Source organism: Talpa europaea (assembly GCF_964194135.1).
Source record: "Talpa europaea genome assembly, chromosome: 3".
Lineage (NCBI taxonomy): Eukaryota > Metazoa > Chordata > Mammalia > Eulipotyphla > Talpidae > Talpa > Talpa europaea.
In genome coordinates, this window is record NC_140069.1 from 100,922,945 (window position 1) to 100,939,779 (window position 16,835).

General features: G+C 40.7%; 1 protein-coding gene across 1 annotated transcript in view; it reads right to left on the minus strand.

The window, feature by feature from the left end:
* Positions 1 to 16,835, minus strand: part of JAZF1 (JAZF zinc finger 1) — a gene marked incomplete at both ends in the record, with an annotated part of 304,750 nt that overhangs the window by 119,702 nt on the left and 168,213 nt on the right. Inside the window, one exon of the mRNA XM_084229388.1 lies at positions 8,542 to 8,614. Within this exon, the coding sequence (XP_084085514.1) occupies positions 8,542 to 8,614 (73 nt within the window). The remainder of the gene's footprint in view (positions 1 to 8,541; positions 8,615 to 16,835) is intronic.

The window sequence follows — 16,835 nt, forward strand, 5'->3', positions numbered from 1 at the left end:
CTGACCTAGATGCACTGTTTTGAGCCAATGGGCAAGGTCCTGGTGACAGTGGCGGAAATGAGAACCGGTTATTTAGAAAGTGGGAACATGGAGCAATTTTAAAAGCTTGCCAGTGAAGGGGCCTTCAAAGGCAAGACTAGTCTGTAGGCTCAGTATAATGAACTTCAATGTGAGAAAATTAAGTAATGTTTCAACTTGAGTCCCAAATCAACAGTCTCAGCAATATGAGAGTATCCTGCAAGTGGGAGTGAGCTAGAGCTACAGAGGGAAGATTCATGACCTCCTTAATTAACTCCAAGGTGCTGCACATAAGGGGAAAACGATAAATCAAGTAGATTACTGCCAGTGATCTGAATTTCCAAGTGAAATAAGAGGGGTAGTGCCTTGAGTCATTTTGTAAATCTGTACGGTGGTGGAAGACGGGGGGATCTCCGAGGTCATCCCTTGCGTTAAAATTCACCACTATGCACAGTAGTCCTTGTTTTAATTTCATACCATAAGTGAAGTACTATCCATACAGTCAAGTGTGAAGAGGCAGGACACAGATGAGTAAAACTTGCCCTGGGAGGGCAACACAATACACACATCTGTGCAACTATTATTCACACATATATTTGAAACAATTTTTGCACACCTACTGTGTAACAGGCACTGTTCTAGGAGCTGAGGATATAGTGATGTCTAAGATAAACTAAGTCCCTGACCCTACGGAGCTCACATTCTCCAGGAGGAGACAGCTAATCAACAGCCAAACAATTCAACAGTGTAATTTCAGGCGGTGGCAAGCGCCATGAAAAACAAGACAGCTGAGCAGGGCATAAAGAGGGGTGAACTCTTTCATTCGGCAGTCAGGGAAGACCTGTTGTGTGGGTGACATCTGATTGGACACCAGAAAGAAGAGAGGAAGCCAACTGCAACTCTGACTGGAGGGTGAGCATATGCAGAGGGACCAGCAAGGACAAGAGCCTCAGAGCAGGATGAGCCACTTGTGTTCTGGGCTCTGGAGCAGAGGATGTTCCAGGGGCTTGGGGGATGTGTCACCCGGCCATGGTGTGGAGTTTTGCTTTTATTGTAAATGTGAGAGGAAACCATAGATGGGAGAGGGAAGAGAACTGTCTTAGATTCTACTAAGTAAATATATATACACAAGGTATATATAATGTAGATATATATACTAGGTATGAAAGGGTTATGAGACAGTCTTGAAGGTGCAGCTGAGGTCGGAAAGGTTGTGTTTGTAGTGGGAAGAATCACATTGCTAAGCACGTTTCTACAACCATTCTCAACAGCTAGTCGAGCAGAGAAGCTGAGATTTATCTGAGGCAGAGATTGAAGATAATGAGCAGGCAAGGTCATAAGGCCAAGGAAATTAATTTAGCAAACACCGAATGTTGAGGCAAGCAAGGAGTGTTGGAGGCAGGAAAGACTGCAATCCCAGATGTCTCAAGACAAACATGGTACCAGGGACAGGGCACAAGCAGAGGTGACACTGGAAATTCTGATCAATGGAAAAATGTCACAGCTGCAGACATTGAAAGTAGCTTAGGACAAAGTCCAAGAAATGGATTTCTACAAAGGAGAAAAAAATAGGAAATAAGTATGTTTGTAGATGGTTTCAATATCACTGACTACTGACCTGTAATAAATTCAAAGATTTTCACAAAATGAAATGTAGCTTTGAACTGGACTAAAGATGCATAAAAAGATGATTAATACTAATGGATGGACATAAGGGAAAAATGACCTGAGATGATTTGGGTATTATAAGCAACTTGTTTTAAAATATTGATTTTCCTTAAACTATAAGCAAGAAGTTACAAATAAGGTCCAGCATCTAACAAGCGAATCATATCACCCAGGTCTGCCAAGATTTACCTCTCCTACCACGTGTATTTTGCCAGCAGCTCAAACTAGTTCTATGGGAGCAAGCCAAAATGTCACATAAGGGCTCTCTTTCCAGCTTCCCAGTGTCCCTTGAGAGTGCATGGTTCTTGCAAAACACAATGAGCAGGCCAAATCAGGTTAGAGATATTACAAGGAAAATCTGGCAGGCAGCCATCTTGGCTTTGTTTCAACTGATGTCCATAAAACATAGGCTATGAAAATGGTAGCACGACGTCTGGTGTTTGAGATCTAAGAACATGCAACATGTTTATGGCAGGCATTAGGCCACAAACTTCAGTCTGAGGTTAAGGCAAATAGGACTTCAGTTCTGGTGGACAAAGGAGGGGAATATACTAAAATAAATAGAACTGCTCTCAGAAGACCACAAACAGGTGGTTTTATGAAGAGGGAAAAAAAAAAAACCCAAACTACTGCTGTTAGATTAAAAAAAAAAAAAATCAAACCCTTCAGGCTTGTTTGTATAAAATAAATAGAAAACCAGCACACACTCAGCTAATTACAGTATTTTTTATTACTGACTATATAATCTGGCAAAAATGAGTCCAACTGAAACAGCAAGAGTAAGGGTTCAGGGGGATTAGGTGAGGTTTTGGAGTGGGAATAAAAGCGGGAAAGAAGAAGAAAGCTTTCATTAAGCAGTTCACATTTTGGTATGAAGAGTTTAAAAAAGCATCCAGACTGATTTTGTTTTCATTCAAAACAATTTCTTATTTAGTATATTTTTCCTTTAAGGACTTGAACACATTTTTTAGTGACTGCTTTCAAGTCTTTGTTTCCTCACTGCAACACATGGGCATTCTCATGGAGGGAGACTATTGACTATTCCTCTTGTCCATATGTAATAATTTCCTGTCTAGTAATTTTTTATTGTATATTAGACATTGTGTGATTCACCTGTATGAAGACTAATGATTTTTGTTCTAAAAGGCATTTCAATTTCTGGCTGATCATACTGAACTTGAACTTGAGCAGACTTATACTTTATTAGAACAAGTCTGTGTCAGGCTCAAAGTGTTTCCCAAGACCTTCTAAGTTGTCGGAGCTCACCTCCAGATTCTGTTTCCTCTGAAGATCTTATGGGAGCTTGGTTTTAGGTGTTGTTAGGGAAACTTTTATAGAGTGGGCTACAACAAACAAAGTCCTTATTTCTAATTTGAAGTCCTTCTGGTATCTCAGTTGGATGATTAGGGTGTTAATGCATTGTTTCCATGCTGCTAGGCTAAATGTAACATCTCCCTGCACTGTTGACCTCTGGTCTTGCTGTTTCATTCTCACCCCAATAACAGTTGTGTTGGTAAGACTCAGCGTTATTACAATAACAAGATAAGACTCAGCCTTATCCTGAGCATGTGCAGCCCATTCTTACTCATGGGCTCATAAAGACGCTCATAGAGACTTTTGGAACTACTTTCTGCACAAACCCCTCATCTCTAGTCCCACGGCTATATATTCCAGCAGCTTTAGCTGACAACTCTGACCTCTCTCGTCAGGTCAGTGGGTGTGTTGAGCTGTACTTGTGTGCTAGTTCACCCTATTACAGTAAGGATCACCCTATTACAGTAAGGAAATTGTTTTCAGGCAGTGAGGAACATGACTACAGTGCACACTAGGTTTCCTTTCTCTTGGGGATCATGGTTTTATACAGCCTATTGTCCGGAGCCTGGAAAATTATCTCACTGATTTGTCCATTGTTTATGATGAGAGAAACAGTTACAATCATCATTTAGTATTATTTTAAATCTGTGTTCCTATGGATGTTGAATAAAAGTTGTACAACACTGAATTTTCCTGACGTAACCCTCTCAATGCATGTGGGTAGTAGAAGCTCCTAGTTTCTCATAGAAGTATCTTTAGGGTCTCTAGAATCATTTCTTCATTCTGTCATATATTCATACACAAATTCACCCACAATCATTCACTCATTCAATACTTATTGAAAAGTCACTTTTCAATACAGAAAATGTCTGTCCTCAATATCACTTGCATACTCTTAACCACTGCATTGTTCTTTCTCAGACGGAAAAGAGCTATATTGGAAAAGTGTGTGTGTGTGTGGGGGGGGGGTGGAAACGGACAGTTTCTAAGCCAAAAAGAAGTTTTATTTTTAATAGATGGAAACAGAGCAGCTTGTGAGAAGTAAACAGATCAGTACTAAGGAAACGTAGAAACTGAGTAAGCACACAAAGGCACAGTTTTGCCCTACTTTTCCACACTTCCCCATGATAACAGAGTGATCTGCATTTTGAATCAGAAACAACAGAATGCTATTCTGAATAAAAGGCTCCAGAGTTCCTTGGGGGAGGTTGAGGATGTGGGTGGAAGTGATAATTACTCTGGTGAGTCCCATCTGGTATATAAAGAACTTGTCCCATCAGATGTGTCATGAAAAAGTGCTCTGGGATCAGGTACATATGAGAATTGTATTAGTCCTCTCAGATTTCAAATTTGTGTCAGCACAGGAGAGGATCTGACAAATAAAATTGATTTCTTTATCACAGAATTTCCCAAATTTAATTGACCCCAGAACCTTTTGAGAAAATGAGGGAGGTTGGGGGAGGGAGAGAGAGAGAGAGAGAGAGAGAGAGAGAGAGAGAGAGAGAGAGAGAGAGAGAGAGAGAGAGAGAAGAACAGAAGCTGGCACATACATAGCCTCTGGAATCACTGTTCTATGAAACCCATTTTAGCATTTGCTATTTAATTTTAATTGCAAGCACTAAGCTAAATAAAAACCCATTTTAAGCAGAGGTCAAACCTAAATACTACTGTACCAAGCAGTGCAAGGAGTCTTACGAAGAGGATTAAAGCAGAGCTGTAAGTTTAGGAATATGAGTCTTTCATTTTCACTAAGTAACAAATGAAAGAAATGTAAGAATGTACTAATTTATGCCTAGGTATGATATTTATATCTTGCACAAAAAACTGTTTTTTTTTTTTTAAAAACTAGGGTTGATTTGAAAACATCAATATTACTTTATTTTTTTTAAAGATTGATTGATTGATTGATTGATTTATACATACAAGCACTGGGTACAGTCAGAAGCGCGGGAGGGTGAGAGAATTCACCAGAGCCAGAGCGGGGAGCAGGACAGACAGAAGGACCGAAGTACACTGCTGAGGGGAGCAGCGGGCGGCAAGAGAGGTCTGCGCGCCATGTGGGACCCTCCTCTGGTGGCCGGGGAGCAGCCGGGGAACGAACCGGTGCCGCAGAGGCTGCGGGCAGCTTCGCTACCCAGTGCTCAACCGCTGCACCACCAGGGAGGCCCTATTTTCTGATATTCTAACAAGTCAAGCCACACAGTGATCAGGTTCACTGTGATACCAATATTATATCAAATATAATATCTATGATCTAGATACTAAGCTCTGGAGCTGAACTGCAGAAGTTTAAACCCAATGTGCCCCTAGGTACAAACTGGGGACCAAGGGCAATTAATTCCTAAATCTCAAATTCCATATATGTAAAATGAAAATCATGATACTTTGTCCTATGGTTATTGTGAAAATTAAATGAAATAAGCAATGTAAAAATGCTTAGAATAGAGTTCAAGGCATAAAAGTATTATGTTACCTCTATTATTTATTCTATATTCTCTCAAACTCTAGCCTTTCATCTTGTCCTTTATGTTTTTCTAGAGGTGTATTAGTCGCACTGCGCAATTAAATTTCCCATTATATGAACTTGATATTATTCTTCACATTACAACAATTAACAGAATAGGTTTCCTATCCTTAAAATTCAGATATTTCCCCCTCCCCAGATCTGTTCCCACAACGCTCACTAATTCAGTTTTTCATTCTCATCAAACTAGATATTTTAAAATTTTCTCATGTTGTTACAGATCTACTATGAAAGGAATTAAAGGTGTCTTCAACATTTTCTGTTCAGAGGAGAGCAATTTAAAAATAAAGGTACCAGTTTCTAGTCAATTCCTTTTTAGAATCCAAATAGCTAGCTCCATTCCTAACTGTTCATTTCAGCCTATTGCCAGAAAGTGTCTTCTCAATCTTGAGATACCCACATAAACATTAGAGTTGTTTAAACAATTAGAGGAACAGAGAAATATTCACTTTTTTCCCCTTTCTTCACTGCTCAGCAAAATTAGAGTATTTCCCTGTGAGGTTTAAGAACAAAATTTGTTTAACTTAATATTTTTAATAGTACTCTCTTCTGCTATATTCAGGATATTGCTGTCAAACTGACTTTCTTTTACACTACCCTAGCCCTTATAACTCTCTTCTTAGATCTGTACTGGCTTCATGTGAATTTCAACATGTTTTTTTTCTGGATCAAAGGCCCTTAAAACTCAGTTTAGGCCTCCCCTGGTGGCGCAGCGGTTGAGCACTGGGCTGCGAGGCTGCCCGCAGCCTCTGCAGCGCCGGTTCGTTCCCCGTCCACCGGTGAGGGTCCCACAAAAAACAACAACAACAAAAAAAACCCCACAAAAAAACCTCAGTTTAGTGTGTCTTTCCTCTTTGGGCTACTGAGTTTCCTCCTTGCAGCTGTCCTAGCTCCATCCTCTCAAGTAGTAGGTGCTTATTTCCCACCTACAAACAAACATCCAGAGCTTCTCCTGTGTGTTAAGGACTAAGCCATGACCCTGGCACTGTCCACAAAGGGACCCTGAGTGACACTGTTAGAAACCTGCACAACCTTCTACTAACAGTCCTTCATTTAAAAATCACTACTCATCTTTTACATATATCAACTCTCCTATCAGTTGGGACTTGACTAGCAAATTCTCTATTTACTCAGGCCTCTAAATTTAGTTTGTGTCCCTTAGAGACATATTTCCAGATTTAACTTATAGTTCATAAATAGATGAACCTTCCAAATCACAAACTTCCTCCCAAAACAAACTAAAAAACTCTTGAAGGTGGAAGCATTCTATGGAACACTGGCCATCCCTCTGACAAGTCACTGTCAATAAAAGGGACAGTGCTAGGTTAAAGAACTGGAGTGGCAAAAAATCCAGGTGAACACAATGTTCTGGATTAGGCGAACAGCCACCAAGGACTCATTTAGACTACCTGGGAAACCTGAGTATGATCTAGATATTAGATTGAAATGTATTGCACTAGAAAAGTAGACATCAGTGACTAAAGAACAGGTTGCAAAACTGTATGTATAGTTTTAGGTTAAAAGTGAAATGTGTGACTATTTATTTTTAATACATGTTAAAGTGCTACCAGTAATAATGTCTGGGTGCTGGGAACACATTGTTATAATCAAATAAAATTTGTCTTTAACACTTGTGTAATTAGTTGATCCCTGCTTCCAACCTGGTTGGCAATTAGGCATAATAAATGTGGAAATCTCAAATGTGTTTGAACCAAACTTAGTATTACATAGATTTATATGTACACAAGTGACATATTTCACCCAAAACACGATAGACACACTATTTAAAAGTTTAATACCACAATTTATAAATGTGTTCACCCTATTCCTCAACATTAATAGGCTAAGTAACATACATTACATTCATATAATTCTAGTGTAATTAAAGATTTCTAAACTCACGCTCGTCACTGGGAACCCAGATAAGCATTTACATCTTTATTTGTATCTGATATGATGCTGAAGGTGTCCTAATAAATTATCTATGCGTAATGAAAAACTATTTTTTTCCCCTCACATCCAGGGAAGAAAAACAAGTTGAAAGCCCAAAGGAAATATGCAGATACATCTTTATGTTAAAAGACTCTTAAAAACATACTACATGAGAAAACTTGAAGCTGAGCATAGAAGACTAATTCAAAGCTCTATCTAGGCAAGATTTCAGTAAGTTCTCTAAAAAAAAAAAGGCATGAAAATGCAACAGTACAGATAATTCATCAGCTTTCCACTTCAGTGCTTGAACCTCAGCTCTGGTTGCAGGAGGCTGGAAACACACCCGCCTTCTATGAAAGGGACAGTCAATGCAAAGTTGGTCACTGAATTACGAGCAGAGGGGTTTTCATTCTCATTACAAATCAGTTTTGCATTTGCTTTGCCTTTTTCTCTTGGCAGAACGCGTGTTTTCTTAAAGTAAGGTGATGTCAGGTTCTCTCCCCAAATTACTGTCCCTTTAATTATCTGAGTTGATTGAAACACCAAATCCTTGTTTACACCTGACATATCAGGGTCTCACTGCTCTCTAAATTGTACTAGCACTTGCACTTTCAGTAAAAACTCATGTTACTTTACACAGATGGGGTCAGTGCTGGGATGCTTTACTAAAAGATGAACTGCTACTAAATACCTTTCTGATATTAAATTACTTCAGTTTGTTATATCCTGATATTCTAACAATGTTCTGAATTCATAAAGTACCTCTTCACCCCATGGTATAAAAATTTCAATCCATTAATCTCCCAAACTGCCCGACGAAGTCAAAAAAGCATATTCTAACTCCGCATACAAAATACTTCCAGAGTGAGCTTATAAATCAGTCATGCTTTCAGCCATATGCACGGGAAACTATAACCTACATGTCCCCAACAGAAAAACAAGAAAATTCCACGTAGAGGTTGAATTAAAATAATCTCATGTCAACATTTTCAGACTGAAAGCTTTTTTTTGCTCTATGAAGAAAAGATAATTAAAAAACAAATGTGGCAGATATGAGGTTGCTATAAATTCTGAAAAGGGCTTACCTATTAATGTAACTGAGGGCAACATAAGTTGGCTGCTGTAATTCTTGTTTTTCTAAAACACGTGGATCTGTATCTGTAATAAAAACACAATTATGATTTTTCAGTTTTTCATCAGAATATATGAGGTTACCTAACACAAAGTAACAGATGCTAAACAGAGAAAAAGATTAATTTAGTGTACCTCTTTTTAAAGAAAACCCAGCCAGCAAATCACGATCATTCGTCCATTCATTCATTAACAGCAAGATATTGCATTACTTTTCAAGGGAATTCCAAACATCAACAGTGATAAAATGTCCATCTGTCACACAAACTCTTGCACAATCCCCCTCATAAATATTGGTTTTCACTGCTTACAGTTACAATGTTGGCATGGTTTTCGGTGGTTAATCGGCCTAAGAAAGAAAAGTCTGTTAATTATGCTCACTTCCATGCTGGAACAAATTAGCTGCCATCGGAAAGTTCCATCAATTTGAAAATCTACTGAGTATTGTTCTTGCTCACTGAACACTTTTCTGGGCTTGGATTCATACTCTGAAGGGCAGTTTGTTTTTTTTAATTGTATAATGAGTTTATTGTAACTTTCCTAGGCTCTTAATCAGAAATTCTCATGCTGGTTCAGAATCCTAAATGCCACATTCATCAGAGAGGTTTCCCCTTGAAGAGACGATTTAGCACCATAGCAACTTCCCCTAATTGTCCTCCAACACAGCACCAGAAAGTGCACGTTCACCGCTAGACATGCAGGCTCAAGCTTCTCCTGCACAAAACGATTGTGCTACACGTGTGCCAAAGCAATGTTGATATAATAGGACTAGAAAGGGAGAAAACAGCACATTTTTGCCTTAGAAAAAGGTTTGGACATTTCACACAGATTTCTTTTCATTATAACCTCATTTAAAGCCATTATTAGAACTCTTCCAGCTGCACTTGGCAATAACACCTTCTTTGATGTAATGACAGATGTTGTTTCAAGCACCTTTGTACAGGAAGTGTTTACTGCACGTGGTGGATGTAAGATAGACCAGCTCCAAAGTGCAATAACAGATGATGGGGTAGGGGGTGCAGACACAGTGGCACAGAGCATGGGTGGCAGAAATGATGGCATGAAAATCAATCTGCAATGCCTCTGACTCCCAGATGAAAACTGGACAGTGGTGGCAATTTTATTCTTGCTGTTAAAGTTAAGAATCTCATGTTCGTTTTATTGTTTTTCCTATGCCAAGAATGTCAGGGACACACTATTGAGAAATCCTGCTTCCTGGGTCTTGGCCATTGCAGGTCCTTGAAAGCCAATTTCTGAAACAAGAGACAAAGATTCTCTGGAGGGCTCCGTCCAGTCGGGTCTTAAAGTTTTGGCAGGGCAAGTGAGAACAGATCAGTAACTCCGCACTTCCTCTCCTACAATTATTACACAAGAAATGAAGGCTGTTCACAGACCTCTGGCCTATAGATACAACCAGAAACTACTCTGCAAGGGAAGCTTAGTTGTCAAACACAACACTTAGTCACACTAAGTTTGCTGGAACCCAGTCTATCTCTGTTTTTGACAGCAAAGTTCTGTGCACTTGGCCGAGCTTGCTGGAGAAGAGCCTGTAGATTGAGGCTCACCAGGGCAAAAGGCCTGGTCCCCAAGTGTCCACTGGAATGCTGTGCTGGCATTTTGTGTGTGCAAATGGTGTGTGACAGACCAATTCTGCAAGGTCTTCCTAGGTGCTTAACGAGGTCAGAAACAAGAGACTGGAGACGAAAACCATGAAAATGAAAACAAAGGAAGATAAGAAAGAACAAAACAATGATTACAATTGTCTGGGGATAATTTCTCAAGTGCCCCCAAAACAGTTTCACCTCTAGTTTAGGCACTGATTGAGGAGCTTAGCTTTTGAGACAGGGGTCAGAACTTGGTTCACTAAAACTCATTCCTTCAGAGACATCTGTTACATGATTACATAAGGTACACTGTTTTGAAAGAAAAGATTACCAGTCTGAGTCTAAAATGTGTGTGTAAAGGGGAATAGAGTTAAGAGGCCAATAAACATTTTTACATCTTCCACTTTTGCCTTTATTCCCGTAACTGATGCTCAGTCTAACAGAATTCCCACAAACCATTTCTAAAGCTTTCCTTTGTTTTCCAAATTACATGATTTCTAAAATATTTAAAAAACTACCTTGACTTCTTTTATTAGTTTGTGTGTGTAAGTGTATTCGTAAACACACACACAAACACTCTCATAATTCTTTCCTTCGCCATGCTCCAGAACCTCTTTGGGGGGGCGGGGGGTGTGTGTGTGTGTGTGTGCGTGTGTGTGTGTGCGTGTGCGTGAAATTAGTGGAGATAAAATTCTAGTTCTCTGATGCTTAAATTAATGGTGTGGACACTGATATAGTCAATCTATATCTTGTAATAATGCTTCACATAGAATATAAAATGTTCAGCTTTCTATTTACAAAGCAAGGTCTTGAAACGGTCCTTTCACTTTGCTTCTTTGCTAAACTTACTCTCAAATTATGAGTGTTGGAACAGATTTCTGGAAGCTTCCAAATGCCACCCTCTCCATGACCAAAAGTCCACCAGAAGCACCTCAGGCAGGAATCTCCTTTTTCTAGAATTCAGACTCTGGTAACCAACAAGAAAGCAGAACCTCCAGAAAGATGTTCACAAGCCTAAACCATCTTTTTCAAATTAAACATTTCCTTGGGCAACCTCTAGAACATCCATTAAAGCTTTGAGTTCTTAAAACGAACTTAAGCATGTGGTGCCCACAAATCAGAAGAGGCCCACAAAGAACTACTAGGGGGAAGAGTGTCCGCTGCTGGTCACAAAGAAATACCAGCCTCTCATGTGCTTCCTGGCTGACTAGGGTGTGGTGATCACGACTTGCCATTTTATGGGTTTAATGATGCCGTTGAGCACTTCACATTTAGTACAACTCTAATAACTGCCTTCATTATTTCTCCTTCCCTGACAGAAAGACCACTGCCTAATGCTAAAAACTCTTTACAGGAGATTAGAGGAACAAGCAGCTAGGATTTTCACAGCAGGATGAAGTGAGACGTGAAGACAAAATCAAACACCAGAATGAACGGGAGAGGGCAACAGTATCTGCTGATTATTAGTAAATCCAATAAAAAGAAATTCCTAGCTCCATGCACTATACTATTGAGACGTTTTCCCACATCTCATAAGTCACTGCAGTAAGAGTGTGGTACGAATTGCAATGGTTATAGCACACACTCTCAGAGGTACTTTTCTGGCTTCTCTGTTTATAGCACAGATAAAAACGTGAAACTGGAACACGGGTTACCATTGCCCAGAGATAATTCCACCTCTGCAGAACAGAAATACTTGCGCTTCTCATAGTCACATGATGCTCCGTAAGCCCCGCTCTACCACTTTTGTATCATCAGGGCTGGATACAGCCACAAAACTCACTATGAGATTATGACACTATTTTTGGCCTCCTGCTATCCAGATTAAGTAGTACATGCAGAGATTACATTGACTGAAATCTGCAAAAATTCAAATACTATAATGTATTTAAAAATATCCAAGTGATGAAATCCCAGCATCAGCTTACTTCAAAGTTTCTAAAACACAATGTCCTCCAAAGTAGATGGCAATGCGCCTCTTTGATCATTCTGATTCCAGGGTAACATTTTGAATGCATGGCTCTACGGTAAGGACTAGACACAGGCACAAAGTGGAACCTTTCTGTAGCTATCACCATTCTGTGGTTTGACTAAATGGCCAACGGTTTGATGTTACAGCACTGACTCATATTACTTGCCAAGCTGCAAGGAAAAAACCAAGGTAGGTGGCAGTAACAAGGAAAGCTCCCAGAACCTTCTCGATAGGAGCTGTCCCATGAGCAAGGAAAGGCACACAGCAGACCATTTTGCTCGGTCAGTAAAGCCCAAGGTTATCAGCTTTGCTGACTGAGGCACTGGGAGCCAAGGGCAACCAAGTCTCTGGATTTGTGACACACCTTGTAACATTTTGTAGCGCCATCCTCAAGTCTAATTGAAAACTCAAAGTTACTTCCTGGGTTACCTAAGGCTAATTAAAGAGCTCATGGGCTTTGGCTACACTTTTACTAAGCTACATTGCTGGGATTTTATATATGTGGAATTACTTATGATTTAAGAAAGTCAGAAACTACCTCTGAACAAGACTAACCAGACCTCTATGAGCAATAAGCTATTTGCAGGCTGGGAGGCAGCAGTAAGGGGAACATGTGTTATCATGCCCCCCCCAAAGGCCTTCTTCAAGTTCTATATCCTCCAAACCACCAGGCTCTTTTTAAAGTGTGTATGGCAACAGTGGGAGGTCCAAGAGGATGTGGGCAGGAAGGCAGTGGAGCTCTGTAGTACTGGAAGCCCCCAGAGAAGCAAGGCCCACCCAGCCACAAGAGTAATTTTAAAGATCTGGGCTGGATACCCCAATACTCTTTGGAATCACTGGGTAAAAATGGATGGGCATAGCCTGTTCTCAGTCTTCCCCCAACAGCTGAACTTATAGGCCCGAACATGAGCTCACTCAGCATAGCCTTCTACAACATTCATCACTTCTCCTTTCTCTGCTACATTCCTGGTGCTCTGTCTGCACTTATGTTTTCTAGAGGCATTTCCTGGGCATGTCCTTCCCCGTCTATACTTCTCAAAGGTGCAGAATTATCTCAGCTTTTTCATCTTTCTGGCGCTCAGTTCAATGTCTGACATATGGGAGATGCTTGACAGTTACTGAGTGAATAAACTAATTTTATGAAGGGATAAGGGAAGACTTTAGGTTAAACATGGTAGATTGATCAAAGGTGTTTGTTTCTTTCACCACTGAAGGCATCACTAAAGTAGAAATAAAGGAATTAAAAACTCAACAGGGTTAGAAGGAAGGAAGAAAGGGAAGAAAGACATCAGCAGAAAAGTGATTCTCGACCAAGGTTTTGGAAGAGTGGAAAGACAGCTTTCAGAGTGTAGGAAATGACAATCTCTAGTGACTGCAGAGGGGGAGACTCCCTAGTCAGGGGCTGTAATACCCTGGGCTTAAGAGTGCCAAGTATGGCAAACAATGAGAGGACGGTTCAGGTTTGAAAAGAGGATGTTGATAAGGTTTATTACCCAGTGACATCGCACTTGGAAACCAAGCACAATGGCGGTGATGGGGAGAGAGTAAAGAACTAAAAACTGGGGGATTAAACTGGAAATATGCCTACTCCACTGCTGCCAAGACCACAGGCAACCAGTCAGGAGGATTGACTAAGTGGATACAGAAGAGACTGCCAGATGCTGACATCTGGCAATGCCCTAATTAAATGATCATCCCACAGTCAAGTGGTCAAAAAGTGTTTCCCGTGCCTCCATCCAGAGCTTCCCATCAGTTTTGTATTTTTTTTATTACCTTGGTCTTAAATATGAGCCAGCAGTCGAGTAATGACCACTAGAAATTGAGGGAAAGTCTTGAGCTTGAATGAGGGACACAATAACAAACACTTGGAAGAGGAGTGAGGAAGGAGGAAGCAGGGAGCAGGAGCAAAGGAGCAGGCCACCTGGGCCTTGGGAGTGTACCTGACATACCTACTTACACAAATCCAGTTTACAGGAAGGCTAAGACAGCAGCTCTGCAGCCGGAGCCCACAGGCCAGCACTCGGGCCATTTAAAAAGGCTGCTCATCCTCCTAAGTATCTCATTGCTACCATTCAGCTGTGACACTGGACCTCCACTCCACACAGACCATGTCTACAGCTTTCTTACAAGCCCGGCATAGTTTTGTCACAACTTTCCCTCCACTTTTAAGACTGAATTTGATGAACCAACAATTTACAAAGATCAACTTTTAACTCACGGCTAGTTTACTTCAGCTGCTGAAACAAATATTTCTTGTTGGCAATGGCCCTTTCAAAAGAAACTCCTACAATTGCACATAACCAGCCTTTGAATGGATCAACTTTTCCTTAGTTTATGGACACGTCATTTGAAACTTTTCCCAAGCCATAATTTCCATTACAGGGCAGTCAGTGCAAATTACAGTGAGATTCTTGCCTTTCCCAAATTCAATGTGAAATCCAGATGCAGTTAAGTGTTGCTGTAAACTTTATGAGTCAAATATCTAAAAGTCAGGGACACTGTGCAGCGCAATAACACCATCTATTAAAGAAAAGCATTCATGTTCACATTTGTGGCCTGAGCTTTCCTCTACCAGTGAATGAATAAACATTATTCAACCATTGGGACAATGGTCTAGGAGGCTGATTTATAAACAAACAGTATGTTGCAGCCTTTCTGGTTTACAGCATGGCCAGAGGGTTAAAGTCATTTGAAAGTGTTCCAACTGGGATGCCTTTAACTCTTTATCAAGCCATCACATGCCATAGAGCATCGATGACTGCCTGAGAGTGGTCACTATTTTCTCTAAGATGGATAGCCCTGTCACCTATGGAGATGACACCGCCATCCACATTCTTCAGCGATGACAGTATTATTTATCCACTGTAGCTCTCAGCTTGCTACAGTGTGATAAGAGCCCACTGAAGATCATCAAGCCTCCAGTATGTAGGTGAAGCACACAGCACGGTGCATAGAAACCCTGGAGAGCAAGTGCTGGGATTGCACAACAATAAAATTCCAACAGGAGCAAGGCCAAAGCTTGGCCCCATATAATCCGACATGCACGTGTGCATATATATACATATATACCTCTGCTTTCCCCATGGAGAAACCTCGTGACATCTAGGTCACGCTGCCTGTGGGAAATGCCTAGGCGCAGCAATCTGGAAGAGAGAACAGCTGCTGGTGGGTGAAGGTAAGTGACAAAAGAAATGTCAGGGAAAAACGGGACTCTCGAAGTCCTGACTTCAAGGTTCCAAGGAAGATTTACCTGTTTATAGAAAGGAAACTTTCCACTCCTGCCTAAAATTGCTTGCCCAAGAGATCCTACCCATCCTCCAAGGCGCTGGCCCTACCCACACCACACACAGTTATGATTGTAGATTTGCAAATCTGTCTCAATATCCACCAAAATGGAAGCTGCTTGAGAAACCAGATCTCAGAGGTCACAAATGCTAAGTCGAGTGCTCTGTAAGTCATCACTGTTTATTTTGATGCAGGGCACAAAACACAAAAAGGCACAAAGATATACATATGCTGCTCAGACAGCGTGACTAGGAGAGCCTGCTAGAAGGAGAGGAAAATAGACCCATGTATAAGTGTTGTACCAGTGTATCTAGATAAATACATGACAAGTGTACACCATCAAGCAGAGATGTTCAGAGAGCTAGCTAGCTATACAAAATGATGCCAAATTCAGAATAAGGGCAGGGACAGACAGGGCTAATCTGGGAAGGTTTTCTTGATGGATGGACAACTGACCTGAATTTTGAAAGAAGGGAGTGAGGCACAGGGAGTCATTCATAGGTGAGGGCAGCGAATCAAGGAATAGTATTTAGTCTGAGACAAAAAGAACTAATGAGGGCCTCCCTGGTGGCACAACGGGTTAAGCACCCCACTATGAAGCAATCTGCAGCCTCTGCAGTACAAATTCAATCCCCGGCCAGCCAGGGAGAGACCCACGTGGTAAGTCAGACCTCTCCTGTCTCGCCCGCTGCTCCCCTCAGCAGTGCATTTCAGTCAGTCTGCCTTTTCTGTTCCCTACTCTGTCTCTGGTGAATTCTTTCACCCCCTCGTCTCTGGCCTGTACCCTCTTGTATGCATAAATAAATAAATCTTAAAAAAAAAAGAACAAATGAGAAGTTTGTGGGTACACTAAGGAAAGTAGTAGAACTAAAGAACCAGTATCTATTTCACAATATTTATAAAGATATTAAAGAACCGTAGTTCCCAAACTTGGGAAATATTGCTCTCCAAACCTCAGGGGATGTTTTGCAATGTCAGGAGACAACTGTCATCTAGGGGTTAGAAGCTAGGGATGCTATTAAGTATCCTACAATACTCACATACCATATTCACCACCTGGCAAAGACTTACCTAACCTAAAATATCAGTAATCCCAACATCAGGAAACCCAGGCTTTAGAGCCAAAATGAACATTCTGAGAAATGGTGCTACTGTGCCTAGATTTCTTCTATGTGATAATTTGTTACTTTGTGTGGTCTAAATCAAGAAGCCAGAAGACTAGTTAGGAAGCCACAGCATAATGACTTGCAAGGCAGTTTAGACAAAGAAAGTCTAACTTTCTTAACAGAGATGAAGAAACAACTCATTTCAAAAAAGACACACTGAATTCTTGCCATGTGCTAGTTTTGCTCAAGGGTAATTCTAAGTCAGTGGATTCACAACTGAG